Source organism: Mesitornis unicolor, unplaced genomic scaffold, assembly GCF_000695765.1.
Source record: "Mesitornis unicolor isolate BGI_N332 unplaced genomic scaffold, ASM69576v1 scaffold9812, whole genome shotgun sequence".
NCBI lineage: Eukaryota > Metazoa > Chordata > Aves > Mesitornithiformes > Mesitornithidae > Mesitornis > Mesitornis unicolor.
In genome coordinates, this window is record NW_010168480.1 from 1 (window position 1) to 26,102 (window position 26,102).

The 26,102-nt window shown below is 38.5% G+C and overlaps 1 protein-coding gene across 1 annotated transcript; it reads right to left on the reverse strand.

Moving 5' to 3' along the window:
* Positions 1 to 1,430: 1,430 nt before the first annotated feature.
* LOC104533503 (nuclear pore complex protein Nup153-like) lies at positions 1,431 to 25,915 on the reverse strand (the record flags this gene model as incomplete). The annotated part of the gene is made up of 17 exons (XM_010179024.1): positions 1,431 to 2,380; positions 2,929 to 3,123; positions 5,030 to 5,644; positions 7,302 to 7,418; positions 7,704 to 7,791; positions 8,021 to 8,113; positions 8,905 to 9,042; positions 10,635 to 10,767; positions 13,235 to 13,287; positions 14,006 to 14,152; positions 18,157 to 18,210; positions 18,304 to 18,348; positions 18,475 to 18,591; positions 20,387 to 20,515; positions 20,598 to 20,737; positions 23,278 to 23,526; positions 25,699 to 25,915. Coding segments are annotated over 17 exons (3,480 nt in total), but the record flags the coding sequence as incomplete, so codon positions are not given.
* Between the last annotated feature and the right edge of the window lie 187 nt (positions 25,916 to 26,102).

Genomic DNA, 26,102 nt, shown 5'->3' on the forward strand with positions numbered 1-26,102 from the left:
CTCGTCCAGAAGGCGGGTCACCTTGTCATACGCCAAATAAGCTCCTGTTTTCTTCATCGTACAAAGAGGAATCCTGAATGACACCTCAACTGCTACCCCAGCTACTGTCACTTACACAAGATGTGGATTTAAAATGCTGATTGCTGCCATCCACAATTAAAGGAATGGAAGAACTGTGAAGAACAAGGACGCCACTGCAGTTGAGGCTTCACTGGTTACAAACACTAAGCATTGGCTGGCATTACCTGAACCAGTATTAACCAGTACTTCTGAACTCTTCAAACAAAAATGTATTTCAGATGTTCTTAGAAGAACAACATCAATCACCTCTAACAGTTTTATGGCTTTGCTCAATGGAGTACTGAAAAACACAACGATACAATTTTGTTTGTTGCTTGTCTGAAAATAAAGCTTTAGGCACAAGGCTGTAAGTCAAGCAAAGTTTACATCCTCCAGCCTAAGTCCTCCAAGATTGAGTTCACTGTACTTAAGGACCTGCAAGACCTGCTTTTGGAGCAACAGAGAACCACCCTCCATTAAGACCATTGTTATCAAGTACCAAACGCAGTTCTACGGACTTAAAATAGGGCTATCTTTTAAAGTAAGTAATTCTTCAGCCTCCCCTAAGCTGCTGGTCTAATTCTCACTATTAATTTGTGACCTTGTTTTCAACATTTCATTACCATTTTTCCAGCAGTTATGGCCCCATCTCACCAACCACAACTCCCCCCCAACCCACCCACTCAACCGTTTCTCCTCCCCCAGAGCCCACAGTCGTCCAAACGCCTGTTCAGCAGCAGCTCAGCCTAAGGATACTATGATTAAAACCAGTATAAGCCTATGTATTGCTTTTATTCAGGGTTACTTACCAATGCCCTTTTCCACGTGGCATCAGAAGTTAGAAACTAATTCTGCTCTCTAAAACACAGTTGCTAAGTCGTACAAATGGAATTTAACAACCAGAATTTTTCCACATAGTGATCACTGCTGAAGAACTTTAATCCTCCACTGCAGACTTTCAACAAATTAAAGGAATATCAAACTCTGTAATATCTATGAAGTTATTTTTAGACCTTCGTAGCAGTAGAGAAACAGCAGTACACCCTGCAGCATAGCTGCAAGTACATGGGAATAAGATATTTCCTCTCTCATCACCTTTCACTATGAAAAACAAGGGGCCTCTATGCTGCACCGTACTACAGATTTTATCACTAACTGTTTAATTGCCAGTGCCACTGCCACTAAGACAACACAACTTCTGTGTTCATTACAAGAAGCAGTACAGGTTCCTTAAGGTGTGGTGACATTTTTGTCTAAACCTAGCGTTTCAAAGTCACTGAAATCTTGACCCGAAACTTTCTACATGTTGTCTACATACCAAGAAGAACTAAAGACAGTCTGCAGGTAGTAATTAAGCCTTTTCTCAAGCTCTAATGCATGACTATATCAAATCCCACGGATTTAGTCCAGTATGGCTTCGAAGGTACTATTTGATGGACACGAGCAGACAAGTGAAGACAAAAGATGTTCCGGTTACCTGCAGTACTGGTTTGTGCCCCAAATGTAAAAGACGGCTTCGCGTGCTCAGTTTCCTTCTCCGATGGTTTAACAAAACTAAAATTGAACATAGGTTTTGCTGTACTCTCCTCTTTGGTATGCTCAGCCGTCCCAGCTGAAAAGACAGGTTGTGCCTTTAACTCTTCGTTGTCAGCTTTCTTTCCAAATGCTAACAGAGCAGCAGAAGTGACAGAGTCCTGTTTCTCTTCTGTCCTTCCCAAAACAAACTGTGAGGCAGGTGCGGACTCCACGCTGCCAAAAGAGAAGCCTCCCTTTGTTGGAAGAGGTTCATCCTTTTTCTCATCTGACTTCTTAAATGTAAGAGCAGGTGACGGCATCTCCTTTTCTGCCACAGTTCCAAAAGTGAAGCCACTGGCTCCGGTTTTATTCTCATTGGTAGCTATGGAAGAAGTAGAACTTGTGCCAAAACCAAAGCCTCCCAAAACTGGTTCCTCTTTCTTTTCCTGCTGTCCCAGGCTCGCTGTACCAAACTGAAACGTTGAAGGAGCCTGAGTGCTTGTAGATGGAAGCCCAAAGGTAAAACTGTTACTTTTACCTTCTTTTTTACTGTCCTCTGATTTAGAGTCTGAGGAAGAAACTCCAAATTTGAAGTCCCCTGAACCAGTAGGAAACTTAAATCCCCCAGTCACAGCATTGGAGGATGCAGATTCAGATACAACACCGAACTTGAAGCTCCCTTGTTCTCCAAATTTAAAATTTCCTGTGCTACCTAACGTATGAGAAGATTCAGAGGACGACGACTGGACACCAAATGTAAATGATGGCATTGCAGCATTTGTGGACACAGCAGCAGTACCGAAACCTGCATAAATAAGTAATAATGTTAAGTTTGCAATATATGATGTACTACATGCAGGCTTTAGCTGCATGGCTAGGATTCTAGTCCTGAACTTCCCCTAGTCAACACTGTTAAAAAGAAACAAAAACCCCAAAACCAATAAAAAGAAAAGAAACAAAAAAACCCAAAACAAAACAAAACCAAAACCCTCAAACCACAAAACAAGAAAGAAAACTCCGCACTTCCTCTGTACATCCATCTTTTCACAACAGTATTCCTCTATCCACCACCTGGCTTTGAGAAGTATACTGCCAGCTTCTTTGAAAAGTCATGCTTTCTGTTTAATCTCCAAATGAACAACACATAAGGCTCGTAAAGAACAACTATGTAATTAATACAAGCTTTTCTCTAAAAAGCATAATCTTTTTCTGGGAAAAGGATGTGGAAACATAGACACATTACCTTACTTCAGCAATATCCATAGAAGAAAAAGGAACAATTTTGCCATAAAAATAACTATACTTAAACAAAACTGCAGAATTCACACCCTTGTTTTTCTCATTGAATCCTACCTTTGAGCTCTGCTTTGGTGCCTGGCTTTGCACTTTCACAGGCTACGCATTTTGTGGCTTCTGCTTTGTTTTGGACCAAGCAGACGTCACAATCCCAGCTTCCTTCAGGCTTCTTGAATTTGTCTAAATTCAGAAATCCTCCAGAAGCAGCAGAAAATGCAGAAGCACTGCTACTGGTCACAGGCACTGAACTCCCTGAGAAATAAGCAAGACAGTTAATCATCCTGCTGAAATGATAAAGCAAAGGTGAACTTTTTAAGAAACTCTTAAGCGCTCAATTACAAACCAGACAGCGTAACAGTAAAAACAAAGAAATCAAACATCAAGTTAATTTCAGTCAAACTCAATCTCAAAATGTAAACACCTAGATTATTCTTTATAATCAATGTATGATTTTAAGAACAAATTGAAGCAATGACATTTTAAGAGCAACTCCCATTCATACAATACAGCAGCACAGTATATTTCAGATGTAAATTAAAGGTACTGTACTCAGCTAAAACAACTAAAAGAATTTCTGGTGACACAAGTCCCTATGGGTTCACAGTCAAAGTTAGCACCACTGAAGTTCGTGGTCACTGCCAAATGATGCAAGGCTGAGAATGTACCAGAATGATTCATCACCAAATCCCAAAGACAGACATGCTCAAAACTACATAGCAACAACCCCCTCCATCCAAAAAACAGAGGAACTCAGAGCTTCCAAACCCACAACTCTGTGTTCATTACACAAGCTACACTGTCTTCAACAGCAGCAGATGCCTCCATAAAGAGGCCCGAAAGACGACGCTTGCCTTCTGACTTTTGTCCCCTGTAAAGGAAGAGATGTCACTTGAGGCCGCACCTCAGGAGACTCCGTAAGTGTGACGACTGAAGTGAACATCCAGAAGGCACAAAAGCATCACGTAATTGTCATGTCTGCCTACAGTTTTAAACCACTGAGGGTGGCATTTAAGAAAGAGGCAGAAGATCACGTCTTAAATTCAAAACAGCAAAGACAGGAATGGGCTTTCTCTCCCACAGCACATCCAGAGAATTTCTAACCTCCCATTTTACTTCCCTTATTCTTTCCTTTGACAGATGTAATACAACTGTGCAATTCTCTGCACCATGATCATCATGGCAAACCTCTCACGTCTCCAAAATTCCTCCTTGCAATGGCTAGAGTCTCAGAAAAGTGCCAGCTGATCACTCAGATGCTGAAAGTCCATGAGAATAAGCTCTCTCTGAAATGCATTATCTTATCTGAAGAAATTTCACTCTTCTTGTACAGGATGATTAAAAAACCCAACCTAGTCCATCCTGGATTCCCCCCCCCCCATTATATTTGCAAAGGTGTTTTTTGACATAACAGTATATTAAATTATGAAAATTAACTCTAAAATAATTATTTGTGCTTTAAGAACAATGCACTCACCACAATAAAAATCAATTACAATCACACCTAATGGGAAACAACTCGTTGCTGAAATGAAGAAAGCACCCACCTCCTCAAGGCCTGGAAGGCCCTTGACCTTCCAGAACAAGATCACCCATGATTTGGAAGGCTACCACTGGCCTTCATGGGCAGAGCTGAACACACCGTTTTGTTTCAGCTTAAGATGACTAGCTAAAGGCTACACTGTCTTGAAATCTGCCTTCATACCTCTGCTCAGTTACACAGAAATGCTGAGTGGAGACATTTTTGGCCATGTTCTGTGAGTACTGTTTCTACTTGTGTTGTGAAACAGAAAAATACCAGTAATTTTTAACTCTTTCTATGGCGTTCACATTTTTCCCCCAGTGAAAATGAGTAAACTGATTTTAAGTTAATTAAGGCATCCAGTTTAGTCATCTTTCCTCACCAGGTGTAAAGCAGGGTGTATTTGCTTCAATTCAGCTCTGCACTAACACGTTTCATGGTAAGTTCAATTCACCTGACAGGCTGGAATCTGGGCTGTGACCTCAAAAGTGCCTGTAACCATTCCTGCAGACAGGCACTAATCCATCCTGTCTGGCATACAGCCATGCTTGCTGAAAGTATTCTTTATATGCACCATATTTATTCTGTAAAGAATGCACAGAGGCTGAGATTGAAACAACAGAAAAAAGAACAACACACCTGGTTTCTCAGACTGACAAGCTACACATTTGCTGTCTTCTGCCTTATTTGATACAAGGCACACTGTACAGTCCCAAGAGCCTTTTGGCTTCTTAAATCTGTCTCCAAACCCCAGAGAGCTTGTTGTGTCAGTGCTGCTGGAGGAGGATGTCACTGTCACCAAGCTGTCCGTGACCGCTGGCAATGTCAGAGCAGGCATTACTCCTGTTCCAGGCTTTGGTGTCTCACATGCGATACATTTTGTAGCTTCAGGTTTGTTCTGGACCAGACAGGTATCACAATCCCATGCGTTAGGTGCTGGTTTAAATTTGTCTTCAAAGCCCAATGTCCCTGCTGGAGGGACTGCTGCCTTGGTGGCGACACACTGACTTGAGCTTATCGTCTGTTTTGGACTCTCAACTGTTGACACTTTAGCAGCTTCACACGTTACACATTTGCTGTCTGTGGTTTTGTTTTGCAGACAGGGGTCATGTGTGTCAGACTGCCAAAATGAGGATGCTTGTTTAGAGGTGTCTTTACCTGCAGAAAAACTACTTATTGCAGGCCTTGTATAGACCTCTGTGCTTGTAACAGGCTGTGCAGATGGAGAGGACTGTGTTTTCACAGATGTAAAACCTAGAAAATAAAAAATAAACAGGAAGAACGCTTACCAATAAAGCAGTACCCTCACTACACGTAAGTTACTTATAATACAAGACAGCATAAACTTAAACCAAGTGTCAATGGTTACCAGTATACATTCTGACTAACTGCAAGAGGAAGTCCCTGGAAATCTTATCTAAAGGGATGAAATTTCATATGCTGCACTGGGACACAACAGAACATTTATTTAAAGCTTGATTTAACTCTTCATTTTCAAGAAAGTTTTAAATACAAATCTTCACTGATAGATACGAGTATGAATAAACAGTACAGAGAGCTGACTGTCCATCACGGACTAGAAGTAATCCCATTTCAATTTAAGACACCAGGCCCAATCGAATCAAATTTCTAAAGCTATTTCTGCCATAGTAGATGACTCACATTTACTTTAGTAGCCGTACAGCAGTTGGTACTTGGAGCAGCAATCCACATGGTATTTCTTCACAGATATCGAGTATTAATTAAGTAGTAACAGTGAAGACAACAGAGCAATTGCTATCTGTGATCTTTGTGCAAAATGCACTGGACACAGGTCAGCTCCTTATTTAAAGGTGCCAATTTAACAGAAAACAAGAACCACCAATATGGAAATACTAAAGAAAATGCTAAGGCAATACATGTTAAATAGCAGCACAAATTACTAAGCTAAAATCAAGAGTCTATTTTTATTACTATGTCGTGGGGTTTTGTGGTGTTGGGTTGTGGTTTTTTGTTTGTTTGGGGGTTTGTTTTTGGTTTTTTTTGTTTATTTTTTTTAATATCAGAAGCAGAGTCTTTGAACAGTGTTGATTTAGAACCTGCTTTTCAAACTGATAAATTAATGTCACTACACTCACAGGTCTTCCCTTAAACAAAACACACAGCATATTTTTCTCTCGCTTAGCTATTTCCAGCATAAAAAGTCGCCATCTTCTTAACAAGGCTATAGATCTGTTACTTCATAAAAGAAGTCCTGATGCAACTGAAGGCTTATGGGACAAAATCAAATTCAGTGAAGTTCATTTTCTTAAAACAAAAAACATCATCTACAGACACATTTGATTGCACAGTTGAAAACAACTGCAATTGCTTAAAAATAAAAATTAGAAAAGGGGTTTTAAAACGAAACATCCCACTTCTTAAAATTTACATTTGAATCCACAATAACTGTTGACATTAAAGGCCAAAAGATTTGCAGCTTTTGAAACACCTTTAGGAATGAAACTGTCTTTACTATTCTTACTTTCCAGAGATGGTAAAGGTGGTAGAGGAACATCTGTAACGCATTTTACAAACATTTCCTTCAGATTCCATAAATTGTATTTATTTTAAATGAAACACTGATTATTTGACTAACTCGCTTTATACTTCATCTACAATTACATCCTAACACATAAAGGAGAACCAATGCATCTGGTTTGAAGTTGCAGCTTTCCCTTCAGCAATAAAAGCCACTTAGAAGAAGAGAGCCTAACAGGTGTAGCTTTTAACATAATGCTCTCTTATGTTTGTATTTATAGCTAATATTCCATTAACCACGACAAAATGGGGTTTTTGTTGTGGTGGTGTTTTCTGGGGTTTTTTATATCAATGCAGTTATATGCTAGCATATTATTTGCAGTATCTTTTTAAAAGGAGTTCATTATCTTACCAGGGCTTTTTAGAATGTCTAACACACTTCCTTCCTTTAGGACCTTCGCAGGTTTGGAGAGGCCATCGTATTCTTTTTCTTCCTTCTTATTGCTGGTGCTGTTTACAGTTGCGGTATCTTTAAAAACAGAACAAAAAACACCTTTCACAAAGAAATCCACTTAAAATCTATTCACATTTGCTAGAAGCAAGAATTTCCAATTTTCATGCTTCTCGTGTAAGAATCTTCAAAATTCTATCTTGTTTACAACAGTTTATAATTACAATTTGGTTAAAGGCAGATCTGTCACTGAAAACACACTTTGCCTGGAATTGCTAATACGCTCAGAAACAACAGATTTACTATTTAATAGACAAAAAGAAACTCAGCATTTTAGATCTGAAATGCTAAAATTTCTGTTACCTGGAGTAAGGAAGGACGTCACTGGTGTATGACTGGATCCAGAAAGCTCTGCTGTTTTTACAACAGGAACACTAAATGTAAACCCGATCTGCTATGAAAAAAAGAGACCTTTCAGATTCTGAAACTTCAATAAAATTTCATACACAAATAAATATCTGAAATCCAGTCTTCAAACATTAGGTATACATGCTGGATGACAAACTATAAGCCAGAAACCTATATACTTGTTTTCGCCGTTATTTGGGCCAATTCTGCTTTATTCTGCAATATTTCACTAAAAGCCTGAGAAAAGGTTGAGCTTTATTTGTTTTACTTACAGACAAAGGAGGTAGCACTTCTGCCTCAGTAGATTTCACAATTGGAGATGAGAATTTGAACACAGGACTTCCGACATTACTTGCTGGTTGTACCTGTATTTTCAAAAGAATTAAGGTTTGTATCTAAAAGAAAAACAACCTGGTGAAACAACAGCAGCTATCTGAATTCACTCTCCAGCAGATGTTCTGCAGTGGAGTTAGGAAAACCGATGTTTGATATTTATTTCTAAACCACAAGTAAGAGTTATAATGAACGAAAATGAAACTTGCAAGTAAGTATACAATACAGTATCGTTAAAACAAAATCCCATAAACCAAAATTAAAAACTGAGATGCTACTTAGATCTAAATATACTTAATATATGGAAAAACAGACCAGGTAGATAAGAATCTTAAACTAACTCAGTTCAATCTGTAGTCAGAGCTTCAGCAAATATCTCAACATGTTAAAGCTGCTATCTGCTTCAAAACATGCAAAAATATTTCAAGTACTCTGGAACAGATGAATGCTTATTTTACGGTAACAACGTTTCACTTATTGCACCCTAGGCTCATATTGTACATTAGGCTTATATGGCCACTAATGCTACTTTCTAATTTGATAACTTAACTTGGCATAAAATCCCCACAAAATCCCCATAGTATTTGAAGCAGTTATAACAATTAACATCAACCAGAAGTTTGCAAAGTGTAAGATGGACAGAGGCCAAATCAAAAACTTTATGCCTCCCCCCACCACCAAATCGGAATCCAACTCTGATTTATTCAACAGGATATAAACTAATGTTGGTTGATTTCATGAGCACTATGAAGAAGTTAACATGCAAGAAAGCAGATGCATACTCATCCAAAAAAAGTATTCACAATATACAATAAAGATTTACCTTGTTCATCACTGCTGTTGAAACAGTGCTTGGTGACGATGAAACAGTACTACTGGCAAGAAAACTAAAGTTGAACGAAGGCAGCGATGCAGTACTGATGGGTAGGGGGACTTTTGGTAGTACTGGTTCCTCCACTTCCTAGGTTTAAATTTTAATTATTGTAAATCTTAATTTTCCTTTTTCTTTAAAAAAGTTGTAAATTTTAGTTTTTCTCTTTCACCAGATATATTACCTTCCTACCCTGTTCCACTCTTAATTTCTTAGCAAAGTTAAATATAACAGAGATCTACATATTAGGACCAGGAAAGTTTTCAAAAGGAATCCTGACCTGCCCACCTCAGTCTGCCATGTAATTTTAATTTATGGCAGGCCTGTTTCCATGCCATACTACATTCATCACCTGTCCAGTTAGCTAACTGAAAGTTAGCTCAAAATTGTTACCTGTGCAGAACAGAAAGGGACACAGATCAGATTTATTTTTGTTTCCTACTCTTTAGCTCTTAAAGATCTAGAGAAACATAACCCTTTGTAATTATACTCTCATCTCTCCAACTAGGAGTACATTCTCAAGACAAATAAGAAAGTGTTCCTCTTGCAAAATCAGGTAGGACAGCTGCCAAAGTTTCTGAAGTCACTGCTGCAGTGAACTTGGAAAAATACGATGTCTAAAGAAGTATGTGAGTTCCTTAGAGTACCAAAAAACTCCGAGCACAAAATACCAAAAAAGCAAGCCTGACGAACACCACAGAACAACATACTCTGGTAAATCTAGACTGTGTCATGTATCAGGATGAAAATTTATAACTCCAAAACCAGTGTACCTTAAAAATTTCTGGTCTTATCCTTGCCTTTTAAATTATTTGATTACCAAGACTAGATTAGTTAAATAGGATGTTTAATAGGATAGGAGTTTTAATAGGACAATCTAATCACAATTTGCACATTAGTACCCAGTTCTACCCAGAAGTGACTAAGCAGAGATCTAAGTTGCTATTGCAGAAATTCAATGTATCCTATGACCTACATCTTCCAAAGTTTTGATTTGAAAAGTCTATTGGACCTTGATATTCAGACCATTTGTATTATTATTATAAACACTCTCCAGTATTTACTATTTCTTTATTTTGCATCAGCCCAAAGACTGATATGATTTTTTTATTTTTAAGATCCAGTAGTAGGCAGCTTACATAACATCAATCAGAAAAGTAATCAAGATAGTCATGACCATAGTTTTACTAAATGAACTTTTCCCACTCAAACAAGAAAAAAAACCCTGATAATGAGTTCAATTAAGTGCCAAAAACTGTGAATGGTCATTAGCAAACATGCAGAACACTGTCCTCTGCTTCAGACTCTTGGCCTGTATCTTTCTACATTACTTAAATATGAAACAACAAATTAAAAAAAATTATTTACTTACTTAGCACTTGTTTCAAACATCATTCCTTTATAAAAACTCTACAAACTTCCACCAAAATTCGTTCTTTCAACTGGTAATAAGAAACTTTCTAGTATGTAGCATCTCCAAGATAATATGACTAAAAAGTTCAAAAATATAAAACCAGAGTTGAGGCACTTAAACAGAAAAATTAATTGGAGCCTGCCCTGAAATCCACAGCAAAAACCAACAAAACTGAAGTGGCATTATTATAAATTCCTATGAGGTAATAATACTGGCATGCTTAGCTTCAGTAATCTCAGTGACAGCAATTAACCTGAGAGTCCCTTACCTGTTGTTCTTGTCCAGGTTTTGATATATAGTGCACGCCTCTTACCCTGCTCATCTTGCCACCACCACTCACTCCTCCTTCTGAAGAGAGGCCATTGGATGCAGGAGTACTGAATTTAGGGTAGGTCAAATTGCTGCCACAGAATAACAATACACATGTTGAGGAAGGGAGGAAAAAAAAATAAGGAAAACTAAAAAATCAACTTATCAACTAATTGTTTCAAGCTATTTATAGCCACTGTTAGTCCTAGAACTAACACCTTCTAACTGGAATCAGAAAAACTTGCACAAGTTGCTAAATGCTGGTAAATAGCTGATGTTCTAAACACCAAAAGCTGCGTTAATAAGAGCAGCAACGACAAGGACACCCACAAGAAACAGTCACAACATCCATAAAGGAATGATGACTAAGCCAGAAGACCTGAAATAGAAGAACTGATTTAGATTGCTATTTTCTAATGTTTCCTTTTAATAGTGCAGACAGTGGAAATTTTGACTGCCAGTTCTCTGATTCTGTGATGAGAATGTATCTTTGCAGGGATATAAAAGAACAACTAAAAATATATATGAAGAGAGAGCGCACGCGTGTGCGCGCGCACACACGAAACGCTGCCAACAGTTTTTACGGAACAGAGAGGCTTAAATTTGTATGCAAGATAATATGGCAAAAGCTTCAGAAGCAGCTCTGGCTTTCCCAGGACCATCAGCAGAAGCAGCAGAGGTGTTTGGGTGTGCCAACATTCCAGAAGTCTTTTCAGACATGAACACAGATCCCTTTTGTAAGGCATACAAAGGCATTTCTCTGTTCATTACAAAAGCCTAGGTCCAAACCAGAAAGATTTGCTAACCCAAGAGGGGAGGGAAAAGAAAAACCAACAAAAAAAATCTAAACAAACAAAAACAATCCCCCAAAACCCACATCACACCCCGAAACAGAAGCAAACTAGGGAGTAACAGTAAAAAAGCAGTATGGCATCAGGATGAAGGAACCCTGGAAAAAATTACCATATCAAAGCTTAGCCTGCAGCCAAGCAGTTAGTCATTACAAAAGTACATTTGATCACACTGGAAGACACCAGGTCAAGTCTCCAGAAGACTGAGGAAGAGAATGGGTTTAAACTTGTCAGAACTTGCAGTCAGCTTAGCACTGCAACCACTGAGAGGAAGCCAGATTCTTAAAGCCATATGCTCAAACTTTTCTCTAATCCAAACTGACAATCAATTTGAATTCTGAAAAAAAACTTATGTCAAAATAGAGCTTTATTCAGACCATTATAGACTGCCTATAATAACCCATATTCCTTTTTTCTGTTAACACCTGTCAGCTTCTAAGGGGCAAAGACAGTTTTCTATCTTCAAGCAATCAAGTCCAATCTATCTTCGAGTCCAATCTGCAGTTCTGACCCAGGTTTAAAAACTAAATAGGCTGACCAGAGATGTACCCAAGTACTACAGCTTAACTGCACAAAGAGACCCTGGTCAGCTGCCCCTTATCAGGGTTGTGTTTCTTCTCCAGAACTTGGCACCCAAGAGAAACTGGCTTTATAAAATAATTTTTTAAAAAGGACCATCTACCCTACAGACAAAAGGGGAACATAGCTGTAAAACTTGTGAGCCAGATAAAAATCTGTTTTCTGGAACTCCCTTCTCCATGGAGGAGAAGAAAGGAGTTAAACTACAGAAAATTTAGAACAGTTTGAAAACCCACAATTAAAACCTAACATCTGTTTGCACCTATGCCAAAACCTAAGAGCCAACTTCTTACACCCCTGAAAAGGCTGTTGCTGTGAAATCAGACTATTAGATGCCAAAACAAAGGGTTGGTTTTGGAGTTTCTTTTGCAAGCCAAAGAATGCCCAAGGCAAGATAAGAATTACTTGGAAGATGAACAGAGACAACAAAATACAGTTCCCTGTTACTGCTCTTTGAAAGGAGGAATCCTCCAAAGAATTTAACCTTTGAATGAATGCAAAAGTGTCTTAATTCAAGCATTACCCAAAAGACCGGTTGCCCAGAAAGAAGAGCCATCAATATTACCTGGAGGTGATGTAATTCTACCTGAACCAAGCAAGCAGTGTAACGTAAGACAATCTCCTCAAGAAGAAATGCAATTATTAACTCTCTTGGAATTCTGTGTTTTAGAGACAAGCTGGCATTTGGCCCCAGATGATTCTAAAGGGTTTCTGTGTTTCATGCAAACTCACAGAGCAGACAAGTGACTTCTCCATGAAAGGAGCATTAGAAAATTATCTTCCTCCAGGTTTTTGCTTTCTTAAAAAAAATTAAAAAACTAAATATACACCTGAACTGTAAGCCACTTCACCTACAAAGAGTCTTTCAGAAAGAATAATTCCTTTAGGGCAAAACTTTCAGACTCCAAACAAGCAAATAAAGAGCTGAAACTAACAGCTGCCCCCCCCATGAACATCAAGATGTACAAATGATTAAACTCTCCCATAATACAATTTTTTCACTGTATTTTCCTTTCCATTTATACTGAGAACTGTTACTGCCCTTCCAAGCAGACAGACATGCAGACTGTAGTGACAAAGGAGAAAGCTTTATTCTTTCAAGTGTTTTAAATTAATAGATTTGTCCTACCTTTCCGATGGTTTTACTCGTTGTTCTGCAGTAAAACTCTTCTCTCTCATGCCCTGCAAGTTAAGTTTAATTTATTTCAGGATTTATCTGAATGTGTTAATATACTATCCACAAAGAGAAGACAACCAACCACTGATGTTTTGTGTTGGGCTATTTTATTTAGACCACTAAATATACCTTGTCTTCTTAGGCATGTTCCCTAACCATTATGACTATTCACTTTGATCTCTGGCCACAAAAGCCCATCCATTAAACATCTGATCATTTTCACATTCAGACCGATACTGGAACTACAGGAGGTTTTTTCCTGAAACAGATGCCAATCCTTAAGTAAAATTTAACAGGGACTCCATCTACACCAAAGTGATCAGCATGAGTAATTAAGCTTATTGTCAGAAATCTTGCTTAGAGCCAGTGGCTCACCTGAAGGAGTTTATACACAGCATCAGCATGTTCCATGAGCAACAGCTTTGTGTTCAGGAGCATATAGAAGGAAAATGTTTCTGTATTTTAACATTCACTGAGAACAGCCCAACCCAATAGGACATCATCACGTTGTGAAAATAACCACCAGCCACTTACTGTTCCAAAAATACAATTAAATCCATAAAACCTCAGAGTATCTCTTCCACAACGGCTCCCACTGTCTTAATGCTTACCTCAAACACAACTGGTTCTCTTTGCCAAGAAAGAGCACTTTAGTAGAATAAACGGTTAGACACATCCAAGCTTGTAAAAAGCAGGTGGATAAGACCCAGAAAATTTACTTACTTTGTGCTTTATACCTACCCTCTGGTGAATTTTGCTAGAATCAGTAGCTGGAGTCAGAGATGGTTTAAAATACTGGGTCCGACCCAGTGACAGAGAGATTGCCTTTGGCATCACAAGTTTCTGGACAGGTGGATGCTGCGACTCCATCTTTGAAAGAGAAACAGAAATCAATTTATCCTTGCACTCAACCAAATTACCACAGCATTTACTGATGAAAAAAGCTACAGAACTATAAACTTCCCATCAGCCTCAGCACCCAGAGAAAATTATTTTGAAGTGTTGAAAGCATTTAGCTTGCAGAGGGAAATCACCAGAAAACCAGTTATGAAATCCAAAAAGCTACAGAAGTAGCCAAAGTCTGACTGAATCCTATTTCAAAATTTGGCAGTTAACTTCACAGACAAAATAATTCATGTCACTATAATCAAAATAACTCATGTTACTATAACATGTTCCCATCTCTTCCTCTCCTTTACCCACATTGATTTTTTTTTTTACTGGCTTAATCCATTAATTTAACATTCAAAGTGTTAAGCTAGCTTCTGGGTTTCATTCTTCTTACATTTTCCTCCTTTGATGTTACACTTTCAAAAAAAAAAGTTGCAAAGTAACTTTAAAATACTCTAATTCATTAAAATATGTTCTAATATTTTATATTTGCATTAGATGCATTTAAAAGTACTGGTTTGACTTTCCTTGTCAAAGCATTTTCACAGAAAAGAGTTAATTTTTAACAGAAAGCAGTGTACATTCTGCAAAACTGACTTAACTGAATTGTGAACAAGAAAGACTCAAAAAAGCTACAAGATTTACCAAAGGATTCATCTGCAGTTTTAAGGATCAGAAGAATCAGACTTTACTTAAATGTTATTTACAATAGCATCAACAGAAATCTGTGTTTACAATGCAGCTTTAAATTCACAGTATCTCCCAGCTCTTTGGTAATAAAATTGATGCTGTACTATCTATAAGTGAATAAAAGTACTTCTTTCTAAAAATCGTTATACTCATTTTGAAATCTTGAGTAAAATGTCCTTATTTAAGGTCACAAACTTTTTTGAGTGAAGGATGGTTCACTGCTGTTATAAAAAGCAAATAGAACAGAATCGGAATAAAATAGTCCAGTTGGAAGGGACCTACAATAACCATCTAATCCAACCACCTGACCAATTCAAGGCTGACCAAGTTAAAGCATGGTATTAAGAGCATTTTCCAAATGCCTCTTAAACACTGACAGGCATGAGACATCAACCACCCTCTAGGAAGCCTGTTCCAGCGTTTGAGCACTCTCTCACTAAAGAAATGTCTCCTACTGTTAAGTCTGAACCTCCCCTGACAGATGCAGCTTTGAGTCATTCATCCTGTCACTGGATCCAGGGAGAAGAGATCAGCACCTCCCTCTTCGCTTCTCCTCTGCAGAGAGCAATGAAGTCACCCCTCAGCCTGCTCCTCTCCAAACTAGACAAAGCCAGTGTCCTCAGCCACTCCTCAGAGGACATGTCTTGCAGCTTTGTTGCCCTCCTCTGGATACATTTAAGGACCTTCACCTCCTTTTCAAATTGTGAGGTACAGAACTGCACACAGTACTCAAGGTGAGGCCACACCAATGCTGAATATGGCAGGATAATCACCTCTTTTGACCAGGTGTTTATGCTGCGTTTGATGCACTCCAGGATGTGGTTTGCCCTCTGGGCTGCCAGGGCACACTGCTGACTCATATTGAGTCTGCTGTCAACCAGCACACCCAGATCCGCTTCTGCAGGGCTGCTCTCCAGCCACTCATCTCCCAGTTTATACTCATGTCCAGTGCTACTCTATCGCAGGTGCAGAATCATAGAGTACTTTGTGTTGGAAGAGATCTTTGAAGGTCATCTAGTCTATATCCTCTTAAGTGAGCAGGGATGTCTTCAACTAGATGAGGTTGCTCAGAGCCCTGTCCAACCTGACCTTGAATGTATCCAGGGATGGGGCATCTACCGTCTCTCCAGGCAAACTGCTCCAGTGTTTCACCACCCGTCATAGTAAAAAATTTCTTCCTTATATCCAGTCTGAATCTACCCTCTTTTAGTTTAAAACCATTACCCCTTGTCCTGTCTCTACAGGCCCTACTAAAAAGTCTGTCACCATCTTTCTTGTAAGGCCCTCTTAAGTATTGAAAGGCCACAATAAGGCCTCTCCAGACCTTTCTCTTCTCCAGGCTGAAACAACCCTCTCTCAGCCTTTCCTCACAGGAGAGGACTTTCGCCCTCTGATCATTTCTGTGGCCCTCCTCCGGACCCACTCTAATAGGTCCATGTCTTTTCTCCGCTGAGGACTCCAGAGCTGGATGCAGTGCTCCAGGTGAAGTCTCACCAGAGTGGAATACAGGGGGAGAATCACCTCCCTTGGCTTGCTTGCCACACTTCTTTTGATGCAGCCCAGGATATGATTGGCTTTCTGGGCTGTGAGTGCGCTTTGCCAGCTCATATCCAGCTTCTCATCCACCACCATAACCAAGTGCTCTCCACAGGGCTGCTCTCAATCCCTTCATCCCCCAGCCTGTACTGATACTAGGGGTTGCCCTGACTCAGGTGCAGGACCTTGCACTTGACCTTACTGTACTTTATAAGGTTCACATGAGTCCACTTACTGAGTTTGTCCAGGCCCCTCTGGATGGTATCTCATCCCTCTGGCATGTCAACCACACCACTCAGCTTGGCATCATCCACAAATTTGATGAGGATGCACTTGATTCCACTGCCTATGCCACTGATGAAGATGTGTTATTTGTTCTTGTTCAGTTTTATGCCACTGATGATTGCCCAATGCTGCAACCTATCTAGATCCCTCTGCAAGGCCTCCTGTCTCTCGAGAGTCAACAGCACCTTCCAGTTTAGTATCACCAGCAAACTTGCTAATGGTGCATTCAACCAGAAAAATACCACAAAAAATACCTGCAAAACTTTTGCCCAAGTGGTCAAGTGTTCTTTCAACCATATGTTTGCTTTAGCAGGAAAACACAACCCTCGCCTCCCTTTCTCATCAAGGGCTACCCTTCCCCTGCCAAACTTTATGAACTCTAATATTATGAACAGACAGTTTCTCTGCTTTTACCCAGCGACAGCTGTGTGCAACATTCGTTTTCTGACTGACGTCAGGCTCTATGCGGCAAATCCCGTAGAGCTTTCTTAATGCCTCATCACAGGTGTAGTTCCACAAGTCAACTGAGAATACATACCAGCTTTGTTTTTAATTATTTGGATAATATTTATGGTAAAAGAATTATATGCTCTAGTTTTCAACATTCTTGTTATTTAGAATAACGCGAAATGGTACAGGAAATCCAAGATGTCTGTAAACTCTGAACTGACTGTAGAATTAATTATACTTCTAATCAAGGTATCAGCCTAGGAACTTCTTGAGACATTCTGTCTGTTTTCTCATTAAAACAGCAGATGAAAATTTTGCATGGAAGAAAAACCACATTTTTGTTCTTTTGGTTGCCTGATCTTAAAGTGGCCTTTTGTGGGTTTTACAAGTTAATATATTCAGTGATACCCAAATTAAAGTGATTTAAAAAATTACTAGTTGTAATGATTTTTTTTTTTTAACAAAAAAGAAGGAAATAGTACAGCATTACCACCAATTCAGTGCCACCTCCAAATAGAAATTTAGGAATATAAGGTTACAGAAGTGACAACATTCAATAATTTTCCTTTGACTTAGTTTAAGCAGTAATAAAAAACGTAAGTAGTATTTTTCCGCTCGAAATGAACACGGAAATCTGCACAAGGTCTGTATGATCACTCCATCAGTATTTTTCTATTTCTGATCATTTCTGCAAGAGAAAACTTTCCTAAACAGAAAGGTTAACATGCAACTTAACCCCAAGTTGCAGGACAAGATAAAACTACTTTGTGTGTTCTACAGGAGTTGTTCTTTATCAATGTATCAAGACACCACGTTAAAGAAAACAGAATTTTTAACCTGGCTAATCTTCACAGTCCTTCATCGAGTGTGGGCAGAAAACACAGTTTTAGCAATTTCCACACAGTCAAGACAGCTATAAAGCACATAATGTTAATATTAACTTGAATTCGTGTGTATGCGGTCATTGAGGTTTGTGACATTTCTTCCAATCTGTCTCAGCTTAAGATGTTACTGGTTCTTACCTGTTTTCGTTTGGACTGGAAGCTAGTAATATTCAGCACGCTCCTGTCGACAGGCTAAAAGGGAAAAAATGCCAAAATATTAGAGAACAATTTTTTTCTGAGAGGGTTCCATCCAACAAAAATGTGGGGGTTTTGTGATCAACTTACAGAAGACAGTGGACTAGAAGCAGAAGACGGAATCCTTTTAGCATCCTGTTGAAAAAAACAGTGCAATAAATTAAACTGGACACTACATAAGGAAGATCTTCATTCTACACCGCCACATTTACTATGATTTCCCAACACATGCAATAAAACAGAGAGAGGAGTGCCATTTACCGCCAAAGGACTTGACATCTTCTCCAATGACTGCAAGATGCGTCGTGCTGTGGAACTTGTCACACCATAGGACTGCACACTTGCTTGTTTAGCTTTCATTTGTCTTCTTACTGGTGGCTGAAAAATAAGCATTGCAAATGTTACGATGCTTGATTTTGAATTAAACATGCATGTATTTTATGCCCTATCGCTACACTGATATCATAAACAGTATTCCTGTGATGACAGAGAAAAATGGGCACTGGGCATTCAAGCCATGAAGAAAAAATATACTCTACCGACTTAACAGAAGTTTAAGTGAGGCCCCAGGCATCTTGCACACAGGATAAAGCAACAAAAGAAATACCTAAACGTAAAAGGTCATAAAAGGGAATATGTTAGGCCTGTAGGATCTCTGAAGCAGTAATCAGGAAAACAGAACTGAAGCAAAGGCTTGTGCTGCAGAAAGTACTTTAGGTAACAAAACAGATCTCAGGGTTTCGTGATGGTTTAAGTGTACCATCTTAAAACCCACATATACAATCGCCACTTCTCTCACTCCCTCCCTTCCCCGAGATTACAGTTGACTGCCTATCTCTTTACTCTGTTGAAAAAGATAATTATCTCATTTGAACTGTAACAGAGCTAGACATATTACACTGAAAAAGTAAACTCTTTTATTTGACCCACATGACTTCGTATATAATCCAAAAAAACTTCAGTATGACTTTTTTTTTAATGTTAAGCTCCCCACGTGATCACATGATGCTTATCGCGCTGCTATGTGAAGACAGGAAGCAGACCATACAGCATGTAAAAAACACAAGTAGGAGTTGCTGTAATCCACAGCATGCAGCAACAAACAAGCTAGTATCTCCTTTAAAAGCCTAGTTTTTTGGTTCCTCTTTTCAACATAATCCACATTTATTTTGTAAAAAAACCAAAATAGCAAAGAGGACTCCTAGCTTATGGGAAGTTTTGAGAGTTAAGTTTGATTTAACACCAAGAGAGAACAAACCACAAGTTTTCAAGGTTTCCCCAAAGTCCGGACCTTGTAGGTCCCCTTGTTCCATGGTAAAACGGAGTGCCAGAATAAGTCCAGCAAACCCTTATTTCCTTAAACACTCCTTAAATAAAGTTCCTTTTGACTTCTGATTATTTATTTTAATAAAGCTCATTTTGATTTAAACACATTCCAACTGAACCAGATGTTACTGACTTCCTTCTAGCTTCACCTGTAGCTAGTGAGAGCTGTCAGCATTTTTAATTCGCCGTTTCATTTTAGAATACAAAGAACTCTTAGGGGCAAGTAACTCTTTTCAAGAGCTATCTGAATGATATAATAGAAAGCATTTTATTGTTTATCTTGAGACTGCATTTGGGACTGCATGCCTCCCTCTAGGTAACAGCAGAGCAAAGGATCAGCAAGGCTGCCTTTTAGATAACTACTATAGTAAAGAGTGCACACTTCTATAAAATAACTTCATAGACTGAGCGTAGGCATGCTTGTGTAAGGTAAGATCTACAGGCAAGTATCACACAGGTCGCTTTTACTACTATAAACACGTTTTCAAAGTTATGCCATCATTATTTATTTACTTGCTATTTTAACATAACACAGTCAGAGGTAGAGAATGGCAAAAAAAAGATGTTGTTTTAAAGACTTATGAACAGAGGAAATCCCAACTACAAACACCTAGCCAGAACCTAAGATGCTACTGTCATTTCTGTGCATTATGACAAGTATTTCTAAATAAACTGTTAAGAAAAGAATTTAAACAGAAATTTTTTTTTTCTACTCTGGGAGGCTTGGGAGGGCAAAACAGGAACTGCTGCCACATTTTCAGCTCCCTGCTCACAGCTCTTTTGGCAGTGCTACCCCTTCCGTATTTCAATTACATTTTCCCCTCGCACCACACTACTATTGCCATACCTGATAAGGAGCAATTCGTGCTTTTGTCTCCCTTGCTGCTGCAGCTGCACCACCATAAGTGGTCTTTCCAGGGTAAAATGGAGAATCCCCGAGCTGACTTGTCTTAAAGATAGAAGTGTTTCCAAGTGACTACAGAAAGATATTATGATAAGTAGTTAATAAAATGGCTACACATTCAAATTGATTAAAATTAATACTCTGCAATACTCACAGGAGAGGGAGATCCAAAAGCAGATAAATTGAACGCAGGTTTTTTAGAGCTAGCTGCAGGATGCTGTGAGAGGGAATGAGATCTTTCGGCCTCCGCGGACCAGAGCAGTGGTGCGGAAGTATTTTTTGAAACTGTGATATCTGCCAAAACAATACACGCTATACATAAATGCCTTGTGTGCATAGAGAACTTTAATATTAAAGATGACACTAAAAATGGAAGAAGTCCCATAACACTCATTTCCCCAGCACTCTAACTTTCAGAGTTCTTCAAACGGGCCAATTTCACACATGGCATGAAAACCAAGTATCAACTCTGAACCTGACATCTGTTCACAGAATTGCAAATACACTACCTTTCAGTAATCTTTCAAAAGCATGCACAAGTTATTAGTATGCTTCCAATGCAGAGCAAATTTTATTTTTTCTTTTTTCAAGGTAAAATAAAAGGCAACTTCATTAACAGTGGTGCACCTATAATGATACAAAGCTTTTCCTATGTTGGTAAAGGGTTGGAAGCCAGCATAGGCCAGAATTGCACCGGTTTTAAACTTGAAAAATTCCCCAAAGGCTGTACTAATAGAGTGAATGACCTAATTGCCATATGTGTTTCATGGAGACAAACCAGAAATCTCTAGTAAATTCAGGTTATATTGCTAAATGCTGGCAACATCTAGCTTGAATTCTAAAATTGCGTTCTCTAGAGAACTTGCTGAGCATGCCTCAATCCCTATTCACACGGGGGACTAGAAGCTGCAAACCTGCTCTTTGCCCTTTCTCAGTTAGATCACCTAGGTCCCCATTTACAACAATACATTGTTTATTTGTTTAACTCTTAAATGGTGTACATTCCTCACTGAATTCAGCAAAAGACTTGGCAATATTGACAACTGATGCCTTCTACCAAAAAAGGCCAAAAAGTTAGCCTCAAACTTGTTCAGTCAGAATAGGTCCTTTACTGACTCCTCATGAAAACACAGGAAAACATCTTGTGTTTCTTTGTCACCTTTATTTATTCACATTTAACCAGCTGTCAGTTACATATTCTGGGTCACTCTTCATTCTAGGCAATCAAACTATCTGTCAAGCTACAGTGAATCATTTTTGGTTCCTACTATCACAATTCAGGATTTACAGATGACCTAGCTAAAAGTGCGTTTACCAGCACCGACTCTTTGTAACATCAGGGTACCATAAATGTATTCCAAAGCATGGTTATATTGAGTTGGCCAAAAAGTAATTGCATATTTTTTTCTGAGTAAATGACAGATGACTTTTTAATGGAAATCAAAAAGTGTATCAAACAATATATTGTCCATTTTGTTCAATTGCCTTTTGCCATCTTTCAGGCAACTTCATGATTTCACGCTTAGAAAAGTTCTTATCATTTTCATCAAAAACCAGTTCCAAGAATGATTTGATATCCTCATCAGCAGAGATGGTTTTTCCATTCAAGGTGTTTTGTAAAGAACCAAACAAATGGCAGTCTGATGGTGCCAGGTCTGGTGAACATGGTGGATGTGGAAACACATCCCATCCAAGCCGTAACCATTTTCAATGAGTAACCAAACTTTTATGTGGTTTAGCGTTATTGTGGTGAAACACAGCACCTCTGATTCACCAATTCTGGACGCTTCTGATTGATGGCACTTCCTTTATCCAGTTCATAACAGCACATGTCTGAATTAATAGTTTGGCTCCTTGGAAGCAATGCAAAATACACAATGCCTTTGAAATCCCACCAGGCTGACAGCATCACCTTCCTTTCGTGAACATCTGGAAGCTTTGGAAGTGCTTTAAACTGGTTCATCACGCTTCCTCCAGGACCTTTTTCATTCATCATTGTTGTAGATGATCCATTTGTCATCACCTGTTATTGTATGTTGCATAAATGGATTGTTTACTTCACATTTCAAGAGAGAATTGCAGATGTCAATGTGCTTAGTGAGATGAATTCCTTCGAGCACATGTGGTGCCCAGATACCAAGCTTCCTAACATATCTAAGTTGTTTTAGTTTTCAATGCTTGATTTCGATATGTTAAGATATGTTCAATATGTTTCATCTCTCATGTTGCTAAACGCTGACTGTATTCGATCAATGCCTTTATTTTGTTGTCATCACCTTCGATTGGCCTTCCTGAGCGTGGTGCATTTTTAACATCAAAAACTCCAGACCAAAATCTAGCAAACCAATTCTGACACTGCCGTAGTTTTAAGGCATCTTCACCATACACATCACAGAACTTTTTATGAGCTTGCACAGCATTTTTTCCTTTTCGTAGGTAATACAGCAAAATATGACAAAAATGTTCCTTTTGATTTTCCACTTTGAAATCGACACAAAATAAGTGTTAACGAAATCATGCACTTTCTTTTTCTAAAACAAGCTTGAATTGTCAGCAGTCAAGTTACGTAATGAATCTGCAGTTTAAAATGAAGATAGCAACATTTCAAAACATGTATGCCCATCTATTTAAAAAAATGCCATTACTTTTTGGCCAACCCAACATTAAAAAGGTGACAGCTTTATATACTTCTAAAATATTAAAAATTAAATTTAATTCTAGCATTCAAAAATTATATTCACCTACTTTATTTATTAAGGTGATGCGAAATATTAAAGAATGCAAAGTACTTCCTGTTACCAAAAAAAAAATCAGTTAGAGGACATGAAAGTTACCTTTATCAGATGCTCTAGAGGAGAAGCCACTGGTTGTTGAGATGTTATCATCATCGTGCTGAGAGGTAGAATCTTTTATTTCTTTTACAAGAGACAGTCCAGGACTGCCAATGCCAAGTGAAGATGATGTAGAGGGCTGACAATGCGGTACTGTGGAATCCAACATGGCACAGTTCAAATGGCTCCGGTGAAGAGAGGGCCTTGTTAACACATCCGAGAAGTTCAACGCAGATCGACTTGTGGATGGCTCTAAACAAGAACAGGGAGACAATCTGCTTTCCTACAGGCAAGCTCACAGAAGCCAAAACCCGTTTTCTACCAACAGTCACTCTATTGCCAAGTTCTAAGCACAAAAATAGAGAAGCCAAATTTAACTTCTTCCTCACCCAGATAGGGTTTCATCGAACTGTTTGATTACAGCAGCAACACTGCTTGCAATACTAAGTATTAATGTCACATCGACAAGTAGTGAATGATGATGTTTCGCAACATCAAATTCTGACCCCATGCTCAGGTGCTCAAACACTTGGTCTTTCACTAAATCGTATGTGTATAAATTCCTTCTTCTGCAGATAAGGCTTGCAATAAGCTTTCCAAAATTTGAGATTACATGGCAAGTTACAGGTAACTCTGCACATATATATATATACACACACACACATATATAATCTTGTAACAAAGATACGTTAATCTGAACACATAGCATGAAAGTCTGGTCACCCCCCCTCCCAAATTCCACCATATCAAATCAGGCAAAACATTATCGCCTATCCATTAACTTTTGAGATTTCGGCACAAAGGACAAGCAAGCATCGTGGCCTCAGTTGCAAGATGGGCATTTTTCCTCATGAACCAAAGGGTTTGTAAACACTGTCAGTGTCCTGCAAGATGGTCTCATAGCTCCAACTTGCCACATGAACAGAGCAGCTATTCATGCGTATCTTGCCTGATATCCACATTCTCCAGGAATTCTGGGTACGAACATGATTTTGAGTCACTATTCTCTTGATACTTGCACAGAAGCTTACACTAGTTCAATCTTCAAAACCACTGCAGTCCTAGTAATTAGTTCTCAAAAGCACTGGTAGATTTTTAGTACTGTCTTGCTTGAGATAAAGAAAGTGTTATCAGGCTGAAGGCTGCCCAGGCAAAAGAATATGGGCTCTAGCACATGAGTACCTCAGAGCTGAAGAAACAGGGTTTCTAAAATTATAATAGTAATAATAATTAAAAAATCTTATCATTAAGTATAGCAAGAAAGACTGGTCTACAACATCCACAGACTGCAACACAAGCTACTAAAGGTTCTAGGGTGCCCATCTGCTCCTGATTTCTTGGAGCTAGAAAGTTTTCTGTGCAGCTGTTCTTAGTGAAAGGTCCTTTCACACAGGTCTTCAGGAAAGCCAACACGTGTTCCTCATTCATGAAGACTTTCTCTATTCCTTTATCCAAACTTATTCTCAAGCTACAGCTATGCAGAAAGCAATAAAGCTCTTTATTTATAATCAGATGACATTGGTGACAAAGGTATTTCCTCGTTATTTTTCATTCTGCCAACAAAAGAAGCAACTGACTTTCCACACAGATGGTTATGTACATATGTTCAGATAAAATTTCTCTCCTTATTAAAATATTGAGTTCCACGAAACTGCTAATTTAAGAGAAACTCAAATGAGGCTATATGCAAATTCATAGATGAGAACTACACAAACACTGAGAGGCACAGATATAAAACAGTCTTTTGTACGATAAAGTAAGGTGTTGCATACCACTTTGCCAAGGATTCAAATAGGTTTTCAAAGACTCTACACTAGCCATGCACACCTTAATGTTACCAAATATTTCAAAAATAATAATGCCATAAACCAAGATCCCCAGTTCTCCATTAAACTAACAAGGAACTTTACTAAATTGATTGAAGAAGCCCAAAGAAAAAAGAAATAAAAAATCAGGACATGAGAAGGAATTTTCCTCTGGCCTACTAACATCTGGTCTTTTGTACTGAGGACCACGAAACAAATTAATGTTTTTACTACCTTGGGCAATTAGAGAAGACTTTCATTCCAGGTCTTTTAAAAAGAAAATGTAACCCAGCACACTTGCAAATGAATGTTATCAATATTTTGCACCTGGCTAATTGACTATCTAGAGTTAACCAATGACTTCCAAGAGCTGTAAGACAATCGCCAGTATGTTTCGCAATAATGTTTACAGTTTAAATCTAAGACAGTTTCACAAACAGTTGTTGGGGTTTTTTTGTTTGGTTTTGGGGTCTTTTGGGTTTGTTTTGTGTCAGGATTTTTCTTTTTTTTTTAATTCTGTCAAAACGCTTCTTCCAGCTTTCCTTAGAAATTTAGATTCAAAACTAGAAATCTGTGAATAAATACAGATGGCTAGAATACTAAATGATTTTTCACATACCTTCTAAATTAATTCTTGGTGATTCAGGCGTGACTCTCCCATCAATCACTATGGCATCTTCATTTGCATAATCATGGTGATAGTTTACTGGACTCTCTTCCTGGTTTGTAGATTCATTTGTATCTACACATTCATCTTCACTTTTATTGAAATACTTCTGTAACCATCCCGGTACGATGTTTTTCACCGATTCTGTCACTCTGCTAATGAGTCCCTGCTTGAAAGAAAAAACATTTGTTAATTACAGAAACACAGCCAGCAGTATATGCTGGGATGTAACCTTGCATACACCTTAAATACAGACATTACATAGCAAATATTCAGGACAAGAATAAGATAGAGGGGGCTGATCTTTGACATAGGCTCTCTATACTTCACAGAATCACAGAAACACAGAATATTAG